The sequence below is a fragment of the Cervus canadensis genome, chromosome 14 (genome assembly GCF_019320065.1).
Source record: "Cervus canadensis isolate Bull #8, Minnesota chromosome 14, ASM1932006v1, whole genome shotgun sequence".
In the NCBI taxonomy this organism is placed as follows: domain Eukaryota; kingdom Metazoa; phylum Chordata; class Mammalia; order Artiodactyla; family Cervidae; genus Cervus; species Cervus canadensis.
The window spans coordinates 2,742,547-2,769,392 of NC_057399.1; the positions used below are offsets into that span (position 1 = coordinate 2,742,547).

Sequence of the window (26,846 nt, forward strand, 5' to 3'; positions counted from 1 at the left end):
GAGTCAGACATGACTGATAGTCTTTCACTTTCGCTTTGATTATTTAATTTGATCAGTGGCTGCCAACATTCCTTGGTATATGGCCACATCCTCCCAGTCTCTGAGTAGGTGGCCACGTGGCCTTCTCCACTTGTGTGTGTCCAATCTCCCCCTCCTTCTCTCTTACAAGGACACATGTGATCACATGTAGGGCCCACTCGATAAGCCAGGATAATCTACCCATCACGAGATCCTTAATTTAATCACAGCTGGGAAGTCTTTGCCGTATAAAGTAACATTTACACGTTCTGGGGATTAGGGCATGGACGTTTGGCCGGCAGCAGTATTGAGCCTACTACAGTCCTCAGGCCTGGATTCCATCCTGCAATTGTCACATGTCATGACTCATGTGATAGTGGTAGCTTTTGGAGGCTGAAACTGGGAGTTCTTTTTTCCTGGGCTGCTCACCCAGTGGGCACCCATCTGGCTTCTTCTGAGCCCCGGGGCCACACACGAACACACTTGGTGCCCCAGAAAGGATGGGGCTTGCTCTCCTCTCTCTAGGAATCCTTGTCTAGTTTTGAACAGAGATACAAATTTGCACCGGCTTATCCCCTTTCAAACATCTCTACCTTCAAAAAATATCCAGCTTCATCCCCATCCTACTTACCAAAATAAAGTAGCATACTAAAAATAACAACAGGGAAAAAATCCTGAGAGCTAGATTTGGAGGAGAAAATTGTGTGCGTGTGTGTGTGTGTGTGTGTGCGCGCGCGCGCGCGCGTGCGCGCATGCGCATGTGTGTGTGTATAATCAAAATAATGTTTGAATGGTTGGCGAGGATGTGCTAGTGCTCTTAGTCACTTACTACCTGTGGACTTCTATTTCTTGTCTTCATTTTAGAATTATCTGAGTGTGAATAGCATAATTTCCTCATAGATTTGTTATAAGAATTAAATAATATTTTCTATACATGTAAAAATACATTAAAAATTCTATATATGTAAAAATACCTCTTGTTATGGACATATATATGTATGTATGTATACACACACACACACACACGCACGCACATACTATAATATAGCTAGCATGTTGTGCACACCCAATATTCATTCAATGAAGCTGAGCCCCTTGAGTCTTCTAGTCAAGAAAATAGTTCCAATTATGCCAACTCAATGGAGAGAAATTAAATATTCTCAATAAATATCCAGTTATGCTATAATCATCATATAACTGGACCTGATAATTCCCTACCAGAAGGTACAGATCCTTTGCGTTTCCTTATAAGCATCGATAGCCTGAAAATCTGAACATGTCTTTCCTTCTGTACCTTCCCCCACCTTCCCCAGTAAATTAATACATTAATTACCTTATCAGCTATTAATTATGTACTGATTAGTTTCCAGACTCACATTATAGTTGTTTCACACACAGCTATTGGAAGAAGGATCTCGTGAAGTTTCTTGCAATAAACTGTGCTATGCAACAGCACAGAAGCCCATGTGTCACAAATGCTCTTACCTGTAGACCATTCTCTGGTAACTGTCCTGACTTTAAGTGGGCTGTTTGGGGGCTCCTGGTTCATCCTTGTTTCCCCCAAGACCTGGTTCTGTTCTTCGAATCTAGCGGATTGTCAGCAAATATTTGTTGGCATGAACTGAAAAGATGTAGCAAAGTAAGGAACCGCCTTTACTCCTTGTTACAGACTGAACAGTTGAGTCCTCCCAAAATGTGTACATTGAAGCCCTAACTCTCATGTGATAGTATTAGGACCTGGGGTCTTTGGGTGATTTGAGTTAGATGAGGTCATGAGGGTGGGGCCCTCGTGATGGGATTAGTGTCCTTGTAAAAAGAGATGCCAGAGAGCACCCTCTCCCTCTCTCTCTCTCCCCTCAAGCAGCAAAGAAGAGGTTACCTGAGCACATAGTGAGATGGTAGTCATCTCTAAGTGACGAAATAATATTCACAATGAAACCTATCCTGCTGGCACCTCCCTGCCTCCAGAACTGGGAGAAATAATTGTCCTTTTTTAAAGCCACCCAGTCTGTAGTACGTTGTTGTGGCAGGTAGAGCTTACTGAGATGCCAGGAGAGGGTGGAGAACCTCGGCGGTGGGTGAGGGCACCTGGCTGGGGTCTTGCTCTGCCCTTACTGACTCTGCCCTTGGATGAGCCCTTACAGCTCTACTTTCTTGTGTATAAAGTGGGAAGATAAGAACAGCAAAAGTTTTTTATAAATCGTAACAGTTTCTTGTGCTTTGTCCCACATCATATGAGTGGTAACCCTCACCCCACACAGGGAGGTAGTTCAGAATCTGCCCTCCTACCTGCCTTAGAAAGAAACCGAAGCTTAAAGGGCTTCATTCACATTTCCAAGATGACCCAGGGAATACATATAGACAATGAGAGCCATCTGACTCTGAATTCCATATGCTTTCCTCACACACTGTACTTGGTAATCTGTCAAGCATTTTACAAATATCACGGTTTTAATGGGGTGACTCCAGAGACAAGGCTATTGGCAATGACTTCATCCTGCTTTTCCAGGGGCCCTCAGATTTCAAACCATTGCAGAAATTTAAGATCAGAGAACCTTCCTTTCTGTCAGGAACAGAGAAGATGGCAGGCTGATTCCTGTTTCTTTGTTCACGAAGAAGTGGATAGGTTGCATTCTAGACATACCCCTTCTCGATCTCTTGCATTCTCTGTGCTCCGATGTGAAAACCAGCAACAGCACTGAAAGATTCTGCTTTCACCAATACCAGAAATCACTTATGAATATTTGCATCGAAGCACCCTGAGTAGGCATGGGTAAATGTCAGTTGGTATTTTATGGTTTTGGGGATTAGCCAGCTTTTCCTCTTCCTCTTCTTTTTTTCTAACTTGTGCTATTGTTTAAAGCATGCATGGAGTTATGATTTTTAAATGTCCATGGAAAAGCCCTGAATAATTCATTCACTTACCTTAGTCAAAGAGAAAAAACCCCTTTGTCTGCCCAGCAATAAAGATGAAATTCCTCTTACACCCCTCTTGTAGCTTTGCGGTTATCATCACAGGTATTATTATGAACCCTAAACAAGAACGTGTGAAATGAATGTTTTTAAAATGCCCATTTCTGAGAGGCAGGCGTCTGTATCTCTGTGTGTGCAGCCATATAGACAGATAAATCTTTGGCCTTAATGGTTTAGTTGCACGGGGTGATTATTTTCATTTCCACTTATTACTGTGTGTTAGACTCCTCTTGTATGAGTACGAATTGCTCTTTCTTGACTGTATTTAGAAATATCCGCATTACCCCTGGGTATTTGTTCATTAATAGGGGGTGGGGAGAGAAAAAGCTTGTAATAATGGGCTTTACATATTATTAAACTGTGTGCGTTCAGATTAGGGTCCAAGTGAAAAAAAAATCTAGTTTGTGTTACTGCCCTCTGGTGGTTGCAGTGTGTTGCTGCAGTGGCAGGGAAGTCAGTGCGTCCCTGGGGTGGAGCTCTGCCTGCGGTGGCTGAGAGCCAGGCAGACCCCAGGGCTTTGCCGGGCCGTCAGTCTTTGATTCACATTAACTGCTTTTCCTCCAGGTGCACTGCAGGCACCCTAGGATTCCGCTCAGTGGCCAGACTAATGATCAAAAAGCCCGTGTCCACACAAAATAACGCTGACCAACGTAGGGTGACATTCGAATGAATTCAGATTCTCCGTGAACCACACTCCTCATCTTTCAAGATCAGCATGGGAAGATGCAGTGGCTCCCCTTGTGTGACGTATGTACCCCCTGTGGTATCCAAGGTGACTTTGGATGTCTCCAGATAAGCATTTTCAATGTTAATAGTTATGTGGTAATATTTTAACATGTCGTAGGCACAACGCAGGGAGTGTTTGATACCCATGGTCTCCTGGATGTAGGTGCCGACCAGGAGATGGTGCCCACGCACAGCTGCTTTCTTTGCGGCGATGCAGCCAGCACTGGGTTGGTGAGCTCTTGGTTGATGGGGCAAGGCCCATGTGGAGGTGGGGGGACGACTGGGAGCAGCAGCAGCCCGGCTCCATGCTTGTGGTGTGACCTTGGCATGTTAACCTCGATAAGCCTGGGTGTCCTGGTTTGCTGAATAGGATCGTAATGGCTTCTCCTTAGGGTGCTGTAGCTTTTTAAAGGTGTGGTGCACACGTCAGGCGTCTGTCTCGGAATACGGTCCCCTGTCTCCCCACACTCAGACACTTCTCTGAGCCTGCTTTCCTCCCAGATCGAATCCTGCTGTGCTTGCCACATTCCGTTCTTCATCAGGCCCGCTGTCAGTTTCCATGTTCTTCTCCCTCTTGAATACAGGTGGGCTCACCCCTGTGGAGTGCACTCCATGTGGCACCCTGCACAAAGCAGGCTCTTTCCTTGTGCCTGTGGCAGGAGGTAAGCGCAGGAGCAAAATAATTCCAGGTGACGTTTGCCCATCCTTTGACACAGTCAGTGAGTGCATTGCATCTATCAGATGAGGACAGGACCTATCCATTGTCCCTCCTGTCTCCCTGACTCATGTGGTCTGATAGGGTTAGGTTCCTACCCATTGGCTGCAGGCAGGGAAGAGAAAAGGTCTGCAGCGTCTAGAGCCCCGCCTGAGCTAATATCTCTCTTATCTTACCAACTGATAGAGGTATAGGCTTATGGTCTGCGCCTGTGTGCACACGCTCTACTTGTTAATTTCAGCAGAAGAGAAAGGAAAGGCAATGGGAACATTTTAAATAACAGTATTTAGCACTAGGATAGGATCTATTCTAGAGATAACAGAGGAGCCTTTGTTGCTCACGCAGATAGATTTATAGGCCTTGCCCTGGCTTAACCTGTGTAAAAAAGACACTCCTGTCTCCTTAGGAGTGGTCTGATGGGAGAAACTACCCCGGGTGGGGGTTGGGGGGGCAGGGGATGGGGGAAGGAGGAGCCCTGGCAGTTCAGGGATAAACGCAGTGAAGCAGGGTTGTTGTCTGCCTTTAAAATCCTTGCGGATTTTGTCTCAGCTCTGTGTGATTCTAAGTTTCTCCACTTGCCCTCCACGGAGCTTCCCACTCTCTTCGTAAATGGCTGCAGAACGCCCGCTTACATGTCTGCCATGGAGACGATGTTCATTTAAGGCTTCGAGAAGTCAGAGCTTTCATGTTGGCCGTGAAAGCCAGAGAGCCGCAAGCACCTCAGTGGCGGAGATGAAAGGACATGTGTGTGTGCGTGTGTGTTTGGAACTTAAAGGACAGGGAGAAAAAGAAAATAGATGTTACCGCTTTGCACTTACTTCAAAATATGCCTGACTCCCTCTGGTGGGACCGTTTAACTCCAAATGCGTCCCCCCCCATCCCCCCCACTCCCACCACACGCTCCCCGCCCCCACCACATTCATCTTGGCTCATGTGACATCTGTTCTGGGCACTGCGGAGCAAGTCTTCTCGTTGCCATGGCAGCCAGTGGAGAGAGCCCGCCCATTGGCTGCTAGCGGAGAGGAGAAAAAAAGGCCCGCAGTGTCAGAGGTCGCGCGCCTGGTGCCCGCCTGCCACTGTTTTCAGTCAGCTGCTGGCGGGGCCACGTTACCGGAGCGCGCGGCAGCGGGCAGAGGCCCGCAGGGACCGCCCGCCACAGCTGTGGACCCCGCCGGGCGGAAGGGGGGCCCCCGAGGTCAATGTCATTAGTTTCTCCCTCAAGTGTGAAGTGCGTGAAGGACAAAAGCAGAGCCTGTGGAGAAGAGTGGGCTGCCTTCTCCTTCACCTTGAAGTACTCTGAGCGCTCTTTTCTTCTGGAGTGTTTGGATTGAAATTCCTAGGCTGACCCTTCCTACTCCCAGCCTTCCCCATAGTGAGGGAGGCCCTGGGCCCCAGTTAAGCTGTGGAAATAAAAGCCTGTCTCAGATTCCATTTACCTTGACCATTATTACCCCATCACTCTAACACCAAAAGAGGACAGCGTTCCATTTCAAAATCTACACCCAAAACCTGATTGTTTTGTTTTTTTTTTTAATTTTTATTTATTTATTTTTCAATTTCTCCTTTATTATTTTTTTTTTCCAGTGGGTTAAAATCATTTTCCTCTTGTTGGAGTCATCTCTGAATTTCATGATGTGATCAGAATCCTCGCTATAGGGTCTCGTAGTCATGGCGTCAGAGGTATAGGTCACTCACATCCTTACCTCCTGACCAATGAATCTCTGTCCCCAGGGCCTGATCGTGCACACGGACAGGTAGATCGTGCACACGAGCAGCCTTGAAATCCTCATTTGCTGAACCCCAGCTGCCTCTCCTGGGCTCCCTTCTCCGGGCAGGTTTTAGGTCCCCACTGATGAGTGATGGGGTGTCCTGGCACCAGCCACAGCCAGGGCCTTCAGTCTCCAGAGCGCTGCACCAGTTGGGATTTGGCTGGGCAAACACTGACAACAGCAGTTCAGCATAACTGAGGCTGGAGAAGGAAGGTTCGCGAACATTCCCTCATCCGTTCCTCCCACGTGTGGTCCCTGCTTCACAGCGGGCCGATCCTGGTAGTTTCCCAGGTCACACTCTTGTGAACGGGTGAGCTCGGGATGCACACTGCAGTTCTTTGCTTCCGAACTCTGTGTGCATTTGTCACTCAAGCCGCAGGGGCCCCTGGATGTCTGAGGCCCCCGCAGATTTATATATGGGGAAGGTAGCCTATGATGAAGACCGCTCCTCCCAGCTCTACGCATGCTTTGTCATGCCTGTTTCACACTTGATGAGAATGTAACGTTGGTGTTTAATTCGTCGAGATCAGGGACTAATGGCTTGAGGAATTTTTCTTGCTCCTTATGGCAGCTGCTTGTGGTTATAACCTGTATACGTAATATATAACCTGTATATATAACTTGTAGCACTGTATACGTGTACTTTCACTGAGCAAAAAGCTCCCAGCTGATGACAAGGAGGGGATTTGTGTCAGAACCAGTGAGACAAAGTGAAAAATTACTGTCCCCTTTGCTTCATGCTCTCAGGCTTATTTTGGCCCCTTATTTATTTTCAGATAGTTTGGGCTTATCAGAATAGAAATGTAGGGGGAATTCCCCGGTGGTCCAGTGGTTAGGACTCAGCACTTCCACTGCAGGGAGCAGGGATCTGAGTCCTGATCAGAGAACTAGGATCCTGCAAGCAGCGCAGAGTCGCCAAAAGAGAAATGTACCACAAAATAATGTTGGAGGAGGTCTGTGTTATTGAGGTCTGCCTCTCTGCCATCTTTGCTCATTCCTTTGGCCTGAATCTAGAAGTTTGAGGATTTACTCCTAAATCTTTGAAAGAACTATGGAACAGAAAAAGAAGTCTTGTCACTTACCTGTCTTTGTATCATTGTAAGAGAGTGATTGCTTCTGCAGTTTGGCGAAACCAGGACCAAAACAGTTCCCAGTGATTCAGGTACTAGTTTTTCTATCCACGTGCTGATCAGAGTCAGGAAAGTTGATGAACAGTGGGATGGGTTGGAAACAAGGCAGGCAGTCCCCACAAGCTTGCTCTCAAATCCAGTATCCTGAGTCACTAGAGGTTATTAAACCCACCAGCAAAACTGAGCTCGTTCCTCTCCTCCCTCTTACACTGGGAACAGTACCCACTTAGGGAAAATTAAGCAAAATTGAGAGCTTGTGCATTTCTAGAAATAGGACCTTAACAAGCATTCAGAAGAATGTGCTTCAGTGGCAAGAATGCTGGAATATTTCACAGTGCAACTCATATGATGCTTTTTATCAAAACTTGAGTGGTGAAGTTACCATGAGTCATATTTTGCCCACAAAGATAGGATCAAGATAGGATCAAGATAGAGTAAAGACATAAGACAGTAGGTTTTCACTTACAAAACCTACAAGCAACTGTTCTTCCAATTACACTTTCCGAGTGGATTTCCCAGCATTCACTGCTAATGCTCTTTTTACCACCCTTCATAAGTATTTATGAGGCCATAGGAAAAAAATGCAGTGAGAAACAGGTTAACAGTGAGTTTTCCAGAAAGAAAATTAAACAAGCAAAAGCCAGAGAAGCTCCTGGTGTCCATTTAAACTTGGGAAGAGAAGTCAGTCAACTCCCTGAACTGGTAAGAAATCCCCCACTGCCTGCCATCATGACTCCCTAGAGACGCAGGACTGAGACCACTAACCATCACGCCTCCTGCTGCCCACTCCACATCTAAAGCACGACCAGGTTTCCTTCCCCCTCCCATTTTCTTATCTGTAAGTTTAGACTCATCTATCTGGAGAAATTTCTCTAACGTATTTAGTGCAACACTATTTAGCCACGTGATGTGGATTAATGGTTGTATAAAATGACCTTTAGGGCTTCCCAGGTGGCTCAGTGGTAAAGAATCTGCCTGCCAATGCAGGAGACACAAGAGATGGAAGTTTGATCCCTGGGTCAGGAAGATCCCCTAGAGGAGGAAATGGCAACCCACTCCAGTATTCTTGCCTGGAGAATACCATGGACAGAAGAGCCAGGTGGGCTACAGTCCATGAGGGTCACAAAGAGTTGGCCACGATTAAGCATGGCACAGTGGCAAAATGACCCTTAATGTCCTCATTGATTCTCAGATTGTATCACATAATGACTCAAGTAGAAGAAAGTGGGGAAAACCATTAGACCATTCAGGTTTGATTCAAATCAAATCCCTTATGATTATACAGTGGAAGTGAGAAATAGATTTAAGGGACTAGATCTGATAGACAGAGTGCCTGATGAACTACGGACGGAGGTTTGTGACATTGTACAGGAGACAGGGATCAAGACCATTCCCAAGAAAAAGAAATGCAAAAAAGCAAAATGGCTGTCTGAGGAGGCCTTACAAATAGCTGAGAAAAGAAGAGAAGAGAAAAGCAAAGGAGAAAAGGAAAGATATATCCATTTGAATGCAGAGTTCCAAAGAATACCAAGGAGAGATAAGAAAGCCTTCCTCAGTGATCAATGCAAAGAAATAGAGGAAAACAATAGAATGGGCAAGACTAGAGATCTCATCAAGAAAATTAGAGATACCAAGAGAGCATTTCATGCAAAGATAGGCTCAATAAAGGACAGAAATGGTATGGACCTAACAGAAGCAGAAGATATTAAGAAGAGGTGGCAAGAATACACAGAAGAACTGTACAAAAAAGATCTTCACAATCCAGATAATCACAATGGTGTGATCACTCACCTAGAGCCAGACATCCTGGAATGTGAAGTCAAGTGGGCCTTGGGAAGCATCACTACAAACAAAGCTAGTGGAGTTGATGGAATTCCAGTTCCAATTCAAATCCTAGTAGATGATGCTGTGAAAGTGTTGCACTCAATATATCAGCAAATTTGGGAAACTCATCAGTGGCCACAGGACTGGAAAAGGTCAGTTTTCATTCCAATCCCAAAGAAAGGCAATGCCAAAGAATGCTCAAACTACTGCACAATTGCACTCATCTCACATGCTAGTAAAGTAATGCTCAAAATTCTCCAAGCCAGGCTTCAGTAATACATGAACCGTGAACTTCCAGATGTTCAAGCTGGTTTTAGAAAAGGCAGAGGAACCAGAGATCAAATTGCCAACATCTGCTGGATCATCAAAAAAGCAAGAGAGTTCCAGAAAAACATCTATTTCTGCTCTATTGACTATGCCAAAGCCTTTGACTGTGTGGATCACAATAAACTGTGAAAAATTCTGAAAGAGATGGGCATACCAGACCATCTGACCTGCCTCTTGAGAAACCTATATGCAGGTCAGGAAGCAACAGTTTGAACTGGACATGGACCAACAGACTGGTTCCAAATAGGAAAAGGAGTACGTCAAGGCTGTCACCCTACTTATTTAACTTATATGCAGAGTACGTCAGGAGAAACGCTGGGTTGGAAGAAGCACAAGCTGGAATCAAGATTGCTGGGAGAGATATCAATAACCTCAGATATGCAGATGACACCACTCTTATGGCAGAAAGTGAAGAAGAACTAAAAAACCTCTTGATGAAAGTGAAAGAGGAGAATGAAAAAGTTGGCTTAAAGCTCAACATACAGAAAACTAAGATCATGGCATCCGGTCCCATCACTTCGTGGCATCCAGTCCCATCACTTCATGGCAAATAGATGGGGAAACAGTGGAAACAGTGGCTGACTTTATTTTTGGGGACTTCAAAATCACTGCAGATGGTGATTGCAACCATGAAATTAAAAGACACTTACTCCTTGGAAGGGAAGTTATGACCAACCTAGACAGCGTATTAAAATGCAGAGACATTACTTTGTCAACAAAGATCCATCTAGTCAGGGCTATGGTTTTTCCAGTAGTCATATATGGATGTGAGAGTTGGACTATAAAGAAAGCTGAGCGCCAAAGAGTTGATGCTTTTGAACTGTGGTGTTGGAGAAGACTTTTTTTTTTGAATTACAAAGCTACTTTTAATACTTTGGGGTGAGCCCCACAGGAATAAAAAACACTGGGAAGGGGTAACCCCTTCACCCCCAGGAGTGGCCCAGGGGGAGAGAGGCTACCTGAGGGGAAGGAAGCACAAAAGGGACCCGCTGCAGACTCAGGGCAGAAGGAGTGCCATCAGTGCTGGGACCCGTGAGCACTACAGGAGAAACCGCGAGCGTGGTGGGACTGGCTCCAGGCACACAGGCGAAGGGCAAGAGGGTTGGACACGAAGCCACAAAGCTACTTGGGTTCCTCCTTCTCCTCGTTTGCCTTTTTCTGCTTCTGCTGCATGATCTCCGAGTCCCTCTGCTTGCGGGCGGCAGCAGAAAGCCCATCATCTCGGCGCTTTCCCTTAACCGAGTCGCCCTGCTTTTTCATGTTCTTCTGGCGGGCAAGCTCGCGCTGGTTACCGCGGCCTGAGATGCCAGGCCTGAGCTGGATGGTGTTTGCTATGGCAGAAGAGAACCCAGTTCCCAGTCCTGGAAGCCAGGCCGCATTTTCCACCTGATGGCAGAGCTGACATTTTGTTCTTTTTGATTTTTTTTTCACTCACTGGGGTTCTTAACTGGTTCTTATGCAGTGTGATGACGTGATTGCCAAGAGAAAGTTGAGGGTGGCTTACATATAGAAGTTTTATTTATCTCCTCTGCGTCACCAGCGATCACCTTTTGCTTTAGCTTGAAACACCACAGCTCATGGACCCACACTCCTGGTCCATGTTTCAGTTGGTGTTTGTGAAATTCTTTTTTTTTCTTAACTTTTTATTTTATGTCGGAGTATAGCCAATTAACAATGTTGTGATAGTTTCAGATGAACAGCGGACTGTTCAGGGACTCAGACATACATATACATGTATCCATTCTCCCCCAAACGGCCCTGCCATCCACATAACATTGAGCAGAGTTCCCTGAGCTGTACTGGTTATCCAATAAGGATAAATATACAAATATAGCAGTGTGTACATGTCCATCCCAATGGATTTTGTGAAATTCTTTCATTGCTGTCCCATTCTTTGAGTTTGGAGGCAGGCTCTTTTCTGTAACTTCTTGACTAAATAGCTTTTTGAGAAGGCAACTGATCCTTTAAATCAGAGTTGAGTGTGTATCATGAATTGCCATAATTTATAATTCAGATTCTAAATTGGCCACTTTTAAATCGGGATCTGTTTAGAAGTCAACATATTTAGCACAAGCAAAATAAACTCCACACCTATCTGTGAGGGTTTTTTTCTCCCATAAGTAATGGGGTTTTCACTGCAGATTGTTTGACAACTTAGAAACAGGGACCTTTGTGGCCTGTCCTTTTATTGTGTCCTCAGGCCCTGTCCCACCCAGGTCTCACACACACACACAAAAAGCCTGTCTTGGGACTTCCCTGGGGGTCCAGGGTTTAAGACACAATGCTTCCACTGTAGTGGACATGGATCGATTTCCTGGTTGGGGAACTAAGATCCCCCATATCGAGTGCGGCCAAAAAATGGAAAAAACAGAAACTAAAAAAAATTTTATTTTTAAAAAAAAAAGCACGTCTGCGTGACTGCTCAGAGTTTGGAAGAACATTCTGCATCCGTTTGGCTGCATTTATTGGCTGAGCCTCCAGTTCGTTTCAGGTAGAGAGCATTGCTCATGAGGTAATAAACGTAACATTTCTTCCAGGAAAAAAAAGGCAGAGAAGAAAGCCAGCTAGTAGTGCTGGTGTGGAAGAGACTTTCAAATGTGAAATGACTTATCCCTCTAATGATGTAGTTATTTAAAAGCCAAGCTAGGAGCTGACTGTTTATAGGGTTCTATGAATTCTGGAGTCCCACCCAGACCTACCGAATTAGAATCTTCAGGGGTGGAGCCAAGAATCGTGAAATGTTTTAAACTTTCCAAGTGATTTTGGTACACAGCTAGGTTTGGGGAGCTCAGCACAGTGGCTGAGCCCGTAGCCACTGGGTGTCCCTAGTCCTTAGCTCTCAGACTTAGGGCTCAGTCTTGGGAGTTTGAGCCTGGATGACTGCCTGAACCAGTCAACTTCAATTTCCTAATCTCCAACATGGATCTAATCTAACCATGTGTGCCTGGGAAGAGTACTGTATAGAATAAATGAGATGGCATATCCAAGGCCCTGGTTTGCAGAAGAGCTTTGATCAGTAGAAATCATCTTCCCCTCTTTGGTGGATCTCGGCACCTCGTCCTCAGTGGATACTGAAATCTTTGAGTCACATCAGCAGTTGGCATTTCGCGGCAAATGATGCGCTCGACAAATGAGACACAGAACACTCAGCGGTTGATGAGGAAGGGCTGGGCTGGAGCACTTGCTCACTGAGGTGTGTTGATAACTCACTTTCCATGAGCACACTTCCTCCCCTGACGTAAGCTGCGCCCCCGCGGTGTTCATCACAGCTGTCCGTCCCACTCTCCTTCTGTGCCTGTGAATCAGCTGGGTCGGCTCCACTCCAGGAGTTAAAATGGCTCGTTCGTAATCAGCTGTGCCAAAGCTAATGGTCCTTTTTGTTCTTAAATTCTGCTCTCCAGGCTTTGAGATTTTAGGCGATTTCGTTTCCATTGGCCTTCTAGGCGTGATTTTGAGCAGCAATTCTCTGACTTTTTGATCCCTGGACCTCTAAAATCTCCTAAAAATCATTGAGGACCTCAGTGATCTGCTTTGGGGGGGTTGTGTCTATTGATAGTACCATATTAGGAATGAACACTGAGGTTTTGAAGACACAAGCACACATTCCATTAGCCATCAGAGTGATGATGTCATCACGCTTCCTTGTAGCTTCCTCAAGGTGGAAAATTCCACCTTCACTGGTGAGAAAATGAGAGTGAAAGAAGGAAATAGATCTTAGTAGTTGGACAATAGTTTTGGCCTTGTGGACCCTGGCAAAAGTGTTGGGGGCACTCAGGGGTCCCTTGGTCACTCTGAACTGCTGATGGTGAGCCCTCAGGATATGTCCTGCCCTGTTGATCTGTCCCAGAGAAGTACAGAAATCAAAGCAGAGGTCATTGAACCACTCACCCATACAGCTGGGAGGATCTCTTCCAGAAGACCTCAGAGCTCAGTTGCCAAACTGAGTTCATGACCAAGAGCTTAAAAGACTAAACTTGCCCTGCATCTCAGGTTAGTGGCTTAGGGCCCAGGCTCAAGTGAAAACCCAGCTGTGCTGCTGCTGACTTTGGACAAGTTTCTTAGCTTTTCTGGCCTCTGTGTCCTCACATATGAAATGTGGATCATAAAAATACTCAGCTGGTGGGCTTGCTAGGAAAATTAAATAAGATAATGTATAGAAAGGAACAAGCATCTTGCAGAAGTATCCAGAAATATCTTGCAGAATATTAGCCATAACTACATTCTGATGGAACCCCCTGACTTGTTAATCCTTTTATATTCCTCTGTTAGCTTCAAAACCATGACGTCTTGGAGGTGTGTGTGCATGCTCAGTCACTTCAGTTGTGTCCACTCTTTGTGACCCCATGGACTGTAGCCCACTCAGCTCCTCAGTCTATGGGATTCTCCAGGCAAGAATACTGGAGTGGGTTGCCATGCCCTCTTAGAGGTGTATGTTTGTAATTAATAACAGGTAGTTTGCCATCGCTCCTAGAAATTACTGCAGCTTTCCCCAGCCCTGGTCACTGTTGCTCCTCTTTCTGCCAACCCCCAGGCTGACTGAGCAAGTGAGCAGAGCACAGGGTTTCCAGGTTGCATGGCGAATGCAGCCTGTCTTCCCACCAGACTTCCCACCAGACTCTCTCTGCCTTCCCACCAGACTGAAGGCAGAGCTAAAATCAGATGCGATGAGTTTACATGTCAGACCCAACAATCATGCTGTACATCATGCTAGCTTGATTGGTGTTTTCAAGGTGGTATAAAACGCCTAATGCGCCAACGCATAGTATTATTACAGTCGAATAAACAGAAGCATGATTTATGATGATTAAAATTTGTTTGCAGCATATGTTTGTCTTTTTCTTTTCTTCCCCCCTAAGTGGAATGTGTGTTTCTGTAGCACCTTCCATGTTGCAAATTGCATTCCCAAACCTCTTTTTAATTGTCTATTAATCAATTCATGGGAGAACTCAGCGATGGTAGGTGACCCAGTTTTCCTTATTTGACAAATGTAAATGTAATGCCTCATTCCTTGCAGGGGGTGGTGGGGAAGTCCCTGGTGGCCTTCACATGTAAGTCAACAGATTTCTGTTGCAAAAATGTTAATATTGTTTTTAAACCCTATGGGTGAATTTGAAGACTTTACTAACACACAGACAGCAAAAGACCGGGGTTTTAAAGTGATGTCCTGTAAATAACTAGTTTGACATATCCAACCACATGAGATAATCTACAAGCCATCTCAGACCCTGTCCAGTGTATACATGGGTATCAGTAAGGAATGAAGAAATTAATTCATCCTCATTCTTGCTGAGTGTCTTTCTCGGAGCCACCTCTTGTGGCTCTTGGTCACCCAGAGGACTTTGAAGCTATAACACCCTGTAGTCCCAGCTGGCAGCATCATGCCCAGATCTGACGTGGCACCGTCAGCTCTGAGCTGTGGGATTGGAGCTTCTTCCCCCTCTCGCTAAGGATTTAGCATGTGTCCTCTAAAAGATGTTGGCTTTGGATGAAGAGACCTGGGTCCTCACCCTGTCCCTTGTACCTGCAGCTGTAGGAGGGAGGACAGTGCCTCTGTCTCTTTGGGTTGTCCCTCTTCCCATGGGTACAGAGGTGTCACAGCAGCCACTGTCCCCTCTAATGCTGGTCCAGAGAGTGGTGGCTGGCTACCTCCACCCTTAGACATGCAAAACCAGCCACACCCTATGGCCTTGAGGGAAGGAGGAAGTTGCAAAAAATGAGAATCTAAAATCATCAAGCAGCTGGACGAGCTGATCTCAGTGATTTTGAGTGAACTTGGATTCTCAAGTTTCCAAGACAGGGAAGCTCAGTTCAGCAAAATATTCTTTATTCCTGAATGAGGTGGTGGATTTCAAAGGCCTTGCGTCCAGTCTTGGGTCTGTGAATGACTGGCATGGACAGATTTCTTTTTCCTTAGTGTATCTATCACTTATCTTATCTATCACTGCATAACAAACCACCCCAAAGCTTACTAGTTGCAAGCAAAAATGATATTCTACTTCTCATCCATGTGACTATGTTTAGATGGTGGCTGGGCTCAGCTGGGCAGCTGGGAGGTCTGAACCTCTTTCTGTTCACAAGGACTTTCCTCCTCCATGAGGTTAGAGCAGGCTGGATGCCTCACAGGGTGGTGGCGGCAGCATGCTCTGGTGTGCTCGTGCTAACCACACCTCTGCTGACTTTGCTGATGCTCCATTGGCTGAAGCACATCATGTGTTCAAGCTCAAAGTTGGTATGGGAGGGGCTTGCCCAAGAATGTGTATATTAGTAGGTGTGAGCCATTGAGGCTATTAGTATACAGTCTATCCTTTCCCCTTGGCCTCAGTCTTTCGGTCAGTGGGATGGGAATGTGTTGCATGGAGGACCAGCTTGGGCGTCAAGAGACATACTTTTTATGTCCAGTCTATTTCTAAGTATGTGTGTGGTTACAGGCTCCGTTTTCCTCAAGAGTAAAGGGAAAAGCTTTTGCACTACAAAGGAAACTATAAACAAGGTGAAAAGACAGCCCTCAGATTGGGAGAAAATAATAGCAAATGAGAAAACAGACAAAGGATTAATCTCAAAAATATACAAGCAACTCCTGCAGCTCACTTCCAGAAAAATAAATGACCCAATCAAAAAATGGGCCAGAGAACTAAACAGACATTTCTCCAAAGAAGACATACAGATGGCTAACAAACACATGAAAAGATGCTCAACATCACTCATTATCAGAGAAATGCAAATCAAAACCACAATGAGGTACCATTACACGCCAGTCAGGATGGCTGCTATCCAAAAGTCTACAAGCAATAAATGCTGGAGGGTGTGGAAAAAGGTTTACTGTTGCTACCAGTGTGGAGATTCCTTAAAAAACTGGAAATAGAACTGCCATATGACCCAGCAATCCCACTTCTGGCATACACACTGAGGAAACCAGATCTGAAAGAGACACGTGCACCCCAATGTCGCAGCACTGTTTATAATAGCCAGGACATGGAAGCAACCTAGATGCCCATCAGCAGATGAATGGATAAGGAAGCTGTGGTACATATACACCATGGAATATTACTCAGCCATTAAAAAGAATTCATTTGAACCAGTAATGAGAGATGATGAAACTGGCCCCAGTGTAAGCCAAGTAGAAGATAAAGAACATTACAGCATACTAACACATATATATGGAATTTAGAAAGATGGTAACGATAACCCTATATGCAAAACGGAAAAAGCACAGAAATACAGAAGAGACTTTTGAACTCTGTGGGAGAATGTGAGGGTGGGATATTTCAAAAGAATAGCATGTATACTATTTATGGTGAAACAGATCACCAGCCCAGGTGGGATGCATGAGACAAGTGCTCGGGCCTGGTGCACTGGGAAGACCCAGAGGGATCGGGTGGAGAGGGAGGTGGGAGGGGGGATCAGGATGGGGAATATGTGTAAATCTATGGCTGATTCATATCAATGTATGACCAAAAAAAAATAAATTAAAAAAAAAAAAAAAGAGTAAAGGGAAAGTCTTGGACCAAATGATCCAAGGGCTCACCAATGAACACATACACACACTCCCTTTTCCATCTTCCATACAATGTGGAAATCAAATGTGCTTGGAACTATGTTGAAAGTGATAGAGAGCTATGCAAATGTAATTTGTTATTACAGATACTATTTGTGGAGAATTTGGTAAATGTATTTTCAAAAATAGCGTGATGAGATTATAAACATATCTATGAAAATACAGCAGAATTAAAAGAAGCACCTTGTTCAGAGTCCTATTTCTCTTCTGGTGTTTTAAGTTTACTCTATGGAAGTTTGGCCAGTCAAGGCATGTTTGTATGAAGTTAAATTTAATAAATTTAATAGTTAAAGTTAAAAGGTCAAATCCACCACTGGGCTGGAGCCTTTGTTCAAAATGGAGGTGTTTAGCTAATTCAAGTTTTCGTTTATTCTAGCCATTTAACAGGCTGCTCTGACACAGCATCATAATTCAGCCTTTCTTTCCTGTCTCCCTCATGTTTGTTTATTTGCGTGGTTCGTGGTTTTGTGTTTGGTTCTATGTGTGTGTGCATGCGTGTATGTTAGGGCAGCTCCAGCCTCACTCAGTGTCCTAAGCTTGTAGGGGTCCCTAAGGGGACCAGGGCATCCATGGACCTTCACTTTTCATATGGTGGGCAAAAACTGAGTGATTTCCTTACTCATTAACACTTGGCCCTTATATGTTATTCTGGAAAGGGGGAATTTCTGGCTGGTAGAATTTGGGACCAGCGGATAGCTAGGATCTGGGAGGCAGTAGGGTAGAGTAGTTTTGCTGAAGCAGAGGAACACGTGACAAAAGGCCAGCGTGGTGGGAAAGAAAGAGACGGTGGCACTGCGGCTTGTTCAGTTCAGTTCAGTTGCTAAGTCGTGTGTGACTCTTTGCGACCCCATGGACTGCAGGAGGCCAGGCTTCCCTGTCCATCACCAACTCCTGGAGCTTGCTCAAACTCATGTCCATCAAGTTGGAGATGCCATCCAACCATCTCATCCTCTGTCATTCCCTTCTCCTCCTGCCTTCTATCTTTCCCAGCATCAGGGTCTTTTCCAATGAGTCAGCTCTTTGCATCAGGTGGCCAAAGTATTGGAACTTCAGCATCAGTCCTGCCAATAAATGCTCAGGATTCTCTTTAGGATTGACTGGTTCGATCTCCTTGCAATCCAAGGGACTCTCAAGAGTTTTCTCCAACACCACAGCTCAAAAGCATCAGTTCTTCAGTGCTCAACTTTCTTCATAGTCCAACTCTCACATCCATACATGACTACTGGAAAAACCATTGCTTTGACTAGATGGACCTTTGTTAGCCAAGTAATGTCTCTGCTTTTTAATATGCTGTCTAGGTTGGTCATAGCTTTTCTTCCAAGGGGCAAGCGTCTTTTAATTTCATGGTTGCAGTCACCATCTGAAGTGATTTTGGAGCCCGAGAAAATAAAGTCTCTCACTGTTTCCATTATTTCCCCATCTATTTGCCATGAAGTGATGGGACTGGATGCCATGATCTTCATTTTTTGAATGTTGAGTTTTAAGCCAGTTTTTCCAACTGTAGCTTGTACTATCTGAAAGAACTTGCCTACCTGGTATTTTATTTCTTGGATTTCTGCATCTAACATAGAGAATGCCAGCACAGTGTAGAATGCTGGCCTAAGAAAATGGATGAAAAGAATGCCTGCCAAAAAAAAGAAAAGAATGCCTACCAAATCTGAATAATCACACACAATACTATTATCTATTCATTTTAAAACATGATTAGGTAATGAAAATTGTATATGATCATCATCAACAAAAACAATTACAGTAAACCAGAATGCATTTATTGCTTAAATTGCGAAAGTTTATATTTAGATATTGCTTTTGGTGGCATCAACATTTACACCGCTGGCAAATTCACCTTTGCTGTCATGAGTTGCATGGCAGTTATTTCTAATGGTTTTTAATAACGTGCACAGTTTATGCAATAAAACATCTCCCTGATCCACTGTGCTCCTCCCCATTCTCCTTGGTTGCACCGTCATATGCTTTTATACGTACTGTTCCCACTGCCTAGAATATCTTTATCCCTTCTTCATTTTTTTTTTCTTTCTTCAAGATTTATTTAAAACCCAACTCTTCAGTGATGCCACCCCTAACTCCCTGTGGTGTTGCCTTCTCCTCTGCAACCACATTGCCTCCTGCTCATCTGCTAACATTTGCACATTTGTACCCTTGACCTTGGTGATAGACCTTGAGGATGCATGTCCCTCTCCCTGTAACTCCTTGACCATAAGAAGGCCTTGCCTTAGATCCTTTTGTAAACTCCTATTATGCTACACCTGGGTTTCCCTGGTGTCTCAGTGATAAAGAGTCTGCCTGCAATGCAGGGGTAGGAGACATGGGTTTGATCGCTGGGTCAGGAAAATCCTCTGGAGAAGGAAATGGCAACCCACTCCAGTTTTCCTGCCTGGGAAATCCCATGGACAGAGGAGCCTGGTGGGCTACTGTCCATGGGGTCGCAAATAGCTGGACGTGACAGCACACACACAAAATCAATCACCTTCCTAATCACTCCCAGAGTCCCCACCTCCTAATGCCATCGCCTTTGAGGTTAGGTTTCTAATATATGAATTTGGGGACGGCGCACATTCAGATCAAAGCATACCTCAGTCTACAGGCACAAACTACCAGCCTGGTGAAGGCACTGATGGAAGGTCACAGCTTCCCTTCAAGTTGCTATTTAAACTTTTGACTTGGTTAAACAAGCCTCTATAGCAAAATTGGAGACCTGGCTTTTCATTTTAGGCTTTTATGTTAACCAAAGAACGACTGGGGCATCTCCTCTCTTTAAAAAAAAAAAAAAATCCTTAGTCACAAACCAGTGACTTGTGAGTGGAATTTGATGTGTAGTCTTTTTTTCTTGTTTTCTTTAATCTTGAGTTTTAATGCTTTACAGAAGGCCTCTGCTTTACGGTCGGCTGTAGTCTCCATGCTTCCCCATTGCTCCAGACCAGCACTGTCCCATAGAAATATGATATGAATCACAAACTGAGTCACATACGTCATTTAAAGTTTTCTAGCATCCACATTAAAAACATTAGAAAGAAGCCAGAAATTAATCAGAAATTAATCAGAAATTTATCATTTCTTTAACCCAATATATCCAAAATACTTTCGTTAAATTAATATAAAACTTATTAACGAGCTATTTCCTTATTTTCTTCTTCTGTGCTTTTGAAAAGCACTGTATTTTCTACTTACAGCATGTGTCCTTTTGAACTAGCTACATACAAGGTATTCAGTTGCCACCTGTGTCCAGTGGTTGGGGAATTGGACAGTCCAGTTTCTAGATCCTCCTCATGGAACTCATATTTACTGTTCCTAGTGCCTTCTAGAGGCATTTGAACCTGAAACCCCTGGATGAGAGGTTCATATGAGGTTCTTTCTGCTGTGACATCCTGTCATTCTATGGTCAGGGTGAATTTCTGAGTTAAATTAGTCCAGAACTCCCAAAGTTGTTTCACCAAATTAGAACTTAGCAGCAGCTAGTGTTGAAATGGGATCCAGAAAGCAACTGTCATATTTGCAGGGTTGGAGTTTTTGGCCCCAGAGCTGAGTGGCCTTGTAACTAGTTCCTCCTTTGTTCTGACCCAGGCATGATGGTCTGTTATGCAGCAGGCAGCCCCCCTCCCCAAGCTGAGCAGCATGGAGACCAAGCCCCTGGCAGCTCACCCCTCATAGCAGCGCTGGCAGAGGCCCTTGCCTTCACAGCAGCAAGCTTCCTTCTTGTGGTCTTCTCTGGCTCTGTCATTTCAGACTCTCTCAACCCTTTGTTGCAGTCAACTGGGCAAGGAAGAGTTAAGTGGGAGCTTCTGAAGTCCACTGAGGCCTTCTCCCTGCCCCTCCTGCCAGCGGCTCCCAACTAAGATGGCAAAGAGTGTGTTTTTTAAACCAGCGCACAGAACTGTTATTTCCTGTAAGTTCTGAGCACCTGCTCCAGAAATTGGCTGCAAAGAGAACCTCATTTAAGCTGCCCAAGCAGGAGAAGGCTGTGAGTCAGAAGACATCTTGCCAAAGGAAGCCAGAGATCCTTCCCTGGAAGTTTATCTCTTAGTAGTGACACCCTGTTTTCAAGCTCATCCGTTCAAGTGAAAAACAGTATGCTGTTCCTCCATCCATACTAAGAACACTTCGTGATGAACGATGATTTTTTTTTCTTCTTCTAACCAGCAGGGAGACTTTGTAAAGATGATCACTATTGAAAAAGTCAAAGATTTTTGTTCAAGCCTGGTACTTGTACTTGTAAAATATCTTTAGAAGGAACAGTTCTAGATAAGTAAACTACTTCCCCATAAAGACAGTGCAACCTGTAAGAACACTTGTGATCTGGATTCAAACATTGTTAATACATGATTAGGGGCTTCCCTGGTAGCTCAGCCGGTAAAGAATTTGCCTGCAGTGCAGGAGACCTAGGTTCAATTCCTGGGTCGGGAAGAACCCCTGGAGAAGGGAATGGCAACCCACTCTAGTATTCTTGCCTGGAAAATCCCATGGACAGAGGAGCCTGGTGAACTACAGTCCATGGGGTTGCAAAGAGTCAGACACGACTGAGCAACTGACACTTTTACTTTTACATTCATGATTAGATGACCATAATGCCATGCTTTGCAAGCTTATATCTACGTAGGAATCACCAGAGGATCTTGTTAAAATGAATGCAGACGTGGATTCAGAAGGTTTGGGATGGGGCCTGAGATTGAGTATTTTTAAACCAGCTCTCATGTGAGACCCAAGTTTCAAGGATATAAGGACTTTGTCTAGACCTTGGATGAACCAACGGTCACAGTTCAAGAGAAAAGAACCCGATTTGTGGCTGTCAGCTTTGCTGGGAGAGAGACCAGAATAGAGCTGACTTTCGAAGCTATGACTTTAATGTTTGTATGCTGAATTGCTAAGATTTAGTGAGATAGCAGGAAGTGGGGGAGTTTAGAGAAGGGAGCAAGGGACCTATACTGAACAGCTTCCTGTTCCCTGATTCTTTATTGGAAGCCCACTATTTTGTTTGCTGGTGATGATGACCAGGAAGATACTTAGTTGAACCAAGTTCTATCCTAGTTGGGCAAGATGGAGATCTTGTAGAGTTAATTAATTTTTTCTAAGTCCTAAAATTGTTGTTATAGGTAAGAACATATAGATTAAAACAACATGTGAGAAGATTGTGTGTGTGTGTGTGTGTGTGTGTTTGTATGTACCCTGTGACAAATGTTTTTGCTAGTATGCAAATGAGAAAATCTTGTGTTTGGAATGAATTCTACGTTGTGCTTTGGGACCACAAGTTCAGCTTGGGGCAGGGCAGGGGGTTGGTAAAGAGAAATGGGGTAGGAAGGCAGGATGGAGCTATCATTCCTGGGCAGTTCATAGTGTATTACTTTAATTTTGGTTAAAGTCTGATCAGAGAGCTGCCTTATCAACGGATAGGAGATTGCAGTTGCAATTTGCTGGTTAGTCTCTGTTCTTTTAATGCTTTCCTGAAGTGCCATTTTGTCTCAGTAAAATGCTCCCTAAAAATACTCAAATATTTTTAGTTGGAGAGTACAAATCAGATTGAGCTGCACATTTCCCTGGTGAGCAAAAGGGATGAGTTTGTGTTCATTAACTCGAGGCCATCTGGTGCAGACACGCAGCAGTCTGTGAATCAAACGTGCATCAAACTCCAGGGATCAGAACCCGCGCCAGACCCAGTGTTTTGGAGAGTCAACAACCAGGGGGAGAAGAGGGGCTCGACTCTCTTTTTCTTGCACTTTAAAAATCAGCTCCGCCTTGCAGAATATCAGAGCCACATCGCCTCCTCTTCCTTGCCCATCTGAGCTGTCTTTGGTGGGGGTGCTTCCGCAGTTGAAGTCGCTATGGTCCCCACCTTCCTTTGCGTGGGTGGAGGAGAGCAGGAGTGTTAGCCTCCCTCCCTCCACGTTGGGCCAGAACCAGGGCCTGCGCATGCGCACACTGCCGCTTGCCGTGAGACAAAGCATGCGGAAGTAGAGCAGTACTCAAGGTATTTTGCAAGTAGCCCGTTCCTGGAGGACCTGTGCTTCTCGTACCCTTGCTGATAGCTTTCTATTTAGGCGTGCTCACCAAAATATCAATAAAGGAAATAAATCGCTTCGCTGACATGTGTTCCCCATCCTGAACCCCGCTCCCACCTCCCTCCCCATCCCAACTGATTTGTTACTGATGCCACCAGACCCCTGAATGCAGTGACTCCCACCTGTGTTTCCCAATATTGGAAGGGTCGGTGTATTAAAACGAACGGAAGGGTCCCAATATTGGAAGAGGGTCGGTGTATTAAAACGAATGGTCAGTGTCTCCTGCAGAGCCGCGTGGATGACTTTCCCACGATCAGAGACAATCTTCTGGGTAACATCTGTTCTTTAATGCTTTCCTAAGGACCACCTTTCCAACTCTGCAGCTCTCTTTAAGACTCCGAGGGGCTGCCCTCTACTGAAGATCTGGCTAGCGACTATTCCTCTCTAGGTCTCTGCATCTGCCAGACCCCTTCTGCATTCTAAGATGCCAAGCAGGTGGGGAAAATTTTTTTTTGAGTGCCACGCAGGACAGTAATAAGAGATAAATAAGCAGCTATCTTCCCATGTCTTGTGACATGTCTTAGCAAACTGCATTTCAAAAATCATAAAGAAAAATGATGAGACAAAGGACTTTAAAGACAGATGCAAACAACTTTATTATTAATGGAAAGCAGGAAACCTATATCTAAGAAAATGTCCCTAAGTGCTATAAGGAATGTTAAAACTGATTCTTTTTCCTTTTTTAAATGGGTTAGCTTTCAGAAGTGTGTATTATTCAGTGTGGTGCATTGCAATACTTCTCATTACCATTCTTACCAGCCCCAAGTGTTATCATTGTCTCTAATGTTTGCTGATATGGGAAGCATAAAACAGCATTTTATTTTGTTTTGCATATCTTTGGTTAGCACTACAGTTTAACTTTATTGGTTTTTTTTTTTTTTTTTTTAAAGAACCCTGGATAAAGATTTTTTTTGTACTTAGGAAAGCTCATCTTCTAAGTTGCAGAGAAGAGCTACCTCAACGTCCTGTTAAAACATGAATTCTAATGTGTTTGCTTTGGACTTGATCTCGAAGTTGGTGGAATCCACTCTGTTTGCAAGATTCAAGTGTAGAGCACAAATTTGAGGACGCACAAGTGGGAATGAGTGAGAGATCAGACAAGTTTCTAAGTTTTCTAGAGGAAGAAAATTTTGTTTTAATTGTTTATTACACACTGATGTATGTTTATTGTGCAAAACACAAAGGGAATAAAAATTACCTTTAATAATGATATTTTTAAACATTTTAGTATATATGTTCTGTTCCTTTCTCTGTAGGAATGAGTACCTTAAATGATTGAATCTTAGTATACATTCTGTTTTGTTATATGTATTTTCACTGATCAGTATTTCATGAGTATCTTTTCATATCATTTCATGTTATTTTCCTATATTATTTTTTGACTACATACTTTGCACTGAATGGATATACCACAATTAATTTAAACAATCCAGTATGTTGGACATTTCACAATTGTAAATGCTGCTGTGGTGTGCATACTTGTAGTGAAATCCTTTCATGCATCCATGATTATTTAACTGGGACAAGTTCCTAGAAGAAGGATTGCTGCATGTATGGGCATGCACACTTTCCTAGCTTTTGATATGTGTATGCCCACAACACCATGTCCTTCTATACTTTGGTATTGTTACAGAAAGAAGTATTCATGACATTTTAAAATTATTTTTTAATTGAAGGATAATTGATTTACAATGATGTGTTGGTTTCTGCCATGCAACCACTCGAATCAGTCATAACTACATATATATTCCCTCACTCCTGAGCCTTCCTCCTGCCCCTCCCCCCATCCTCTAGGTCATCACAGGGCACCAGGCTGGGCTCGTGTGTTATGTAGCAACTTCCCATTAGCTGTCTATCCATGGCATTTGTTGAAGGTGGTGAGGAAGACTTTATTCAAGGGGGCCATGATGGAGATATAGGGACCGCTGCAATGGCGGTCTTGCAGTGGGGCAGAGATTGGACTCAGTTCCAAATACAGCATGAGCAAATGGGAACTTATAGTCAGGGAGCAGGGTGGGAGTCAGGGTGTGGAAAATCACTGAGAGGAAACATTGGGGCTGAATGGGGGGGTTCTGCCTAAACCAAGCTATCAAGATTCTTGCTGAAGGCTGGACAGATGCTCGGGCATCACGGTAATGAGGAATCTGATCAGATGTCAAGGGTGATCACATAGTGGGGTTGGGAGGGTCTGTTCAACTGATTTAGCAGGATTCTTTCTCTTAATAAAATTGGATGAAGTAGAGATGAACACAGATATCCAAGAGTCAGGTCTGGTTGGAGAAGTGTTCAGGGGAGTCTGAGTAGAGTCTGGTCAATGAGAGAGACTGTGTCCGCATTTAGCATGCTGTTTGGTAATAAACTTCTTGTTTATTGCCCTTCCTGTAAATCTTTATTAGTGGTAGGGCAGGGATGTGTGTACCTGTAGCACCAAGAGACCCTCCCAGCCCCCACACCACCTCTGCCCACCCAGCATCATTCCTGGCATGGAGGTAATGCCAACTTGCATAGAAGCACCGAGTATTAATGCACATTTAAAAAGAGGCAATGGCCAAGGATAGATAGAGATGGAGGGGTGAGAAAGTCATTGTCAGAGGCTCCTGGGTCTAGTTCAAGCCTTACCAGATAAATGTGGGGTCTGCCAAACCTGCCATCCATTCTTTGATGCTCAGTTTCCTAACAAAAGTATATGAGGTAATTTTTAAAAGATGATCTGTCCGATGGCATTTTCAGATCTGCAGATTTATGAGTCTTTGACCGTGAGTTATGTGTGAGGGCTGGAAAAAAGCTGACATGAGTGGGGTGAGGAAGATCCTGCAGTGAAGCTGAGGAGGTCTACCTACTAGATGAAGTCCTTCAGAGCATAAGTGACAGCAGAAGGGCCTGAGCTACAGCAGGAGTCATACCCTGGGCTCTCAGGGTAGCTTGGAAAGAGGCAACATCCGAAAGGTGACTGACTAGAGGCCACTTCAGACTCCTGATGGGCTCCTTCAGGACAGAGATGGTTGGTGTTCCTGGAGGAGGACTTCCAGAAGCAGGTAATAGTCTGAGGTCCAGCCAGGCAGATGGCCTGCATCAGGGAGACCCAGCAGTCACAGAAACCCAATTTCTTTCTTTTTAATATTTATTTATGTATTTATTTGGCTGTGCCGGGTCTTCATTGTGGCATGTGGATACTAGTTCCCTGACCAGGGATCGAACCTGGGCCCCGTGCATTGGGAGTGTAGAGTCTTAGCCACTGGACCACCAGGGAAGTCCCAGGAAACCAATTTCTTAGAGATTTGGAGATGATAAAATCTGTCCTTTTCCCACTGGAACTGGGTTCCTGGCAACAAGAAATCTTGCAAGCCAGGCTAGAACTGGGTTTTGAAAAAAGGCTCGTTCACAACGGTCAGGGTGGGGCCAGCAGCCTAGTCTCCCGAGCTGTTGACCAGAAGCTCCTTACCTCATCTGAGGAGCTAAAAGATTAAGTGGTCCCAGCCATGAAGGTTGAGTGTCTACAGCCATGAAATCTGGACATTCCCTGCTGTTAGCTCTTTAGTTGGCAACCTGATCACTTGGGTTTTTTTTTTTTCTCCCCATAAAGAGTTTAAAGCATTCTGAACATTCTTTAAAATTGATCGGTGTTGGAATTTTTAAAGATTTGTTTTCAACTTCATGTTGTGAAATAAAACAGATACAGAAAGCAATACTAAACAAATCCATAGCTTAGTGAATTTTTATAAGGCAAACACGTTTGTT

At 44.4% G+C, this 26,846-nt stretch overlaps 2 protein-coding genes across 7 annotated transcripts in view; one reads left to right on the forward strand and one right to left on the reverse strand.

The window, feature by feature from the left end:
• MSRA (methionine sulfoxide reductase A) overlaps positions 1 to 26,846 on the forward strand; it is a 374,360-nt gene that overhangs the window by 286,259 nt on the left and 61,255 nt on the right. The window lies entirely within an intron of this gene.
• Positions 10,322 to 10,787, reverse strand: LOC122452846 (small EDRK-rich factor 2-like). Its single transcript, XM_043486564.1, has one exon. It carries the CDS (start codon positions 10,740 to 10,742, stop codon positions 10,605 to 10,607), a length of 138 nt encoding a protein of 45 aa, XP_043342499.1. The 5' UTR covers positions 10,743 to 10,787; the 3' UTR covers positions 10,322 to 10,604.

Bases quoted from the DNA above. Each gene is read 5' to 3' on its own strand.
- LOC122452846 (XM_043486564.1), bottom strand. From the start codon at position 10,742: ATGAAAAAGCAGGGCGACTCGGTTAAGGGAAAGCGCCGAGATGATGGG.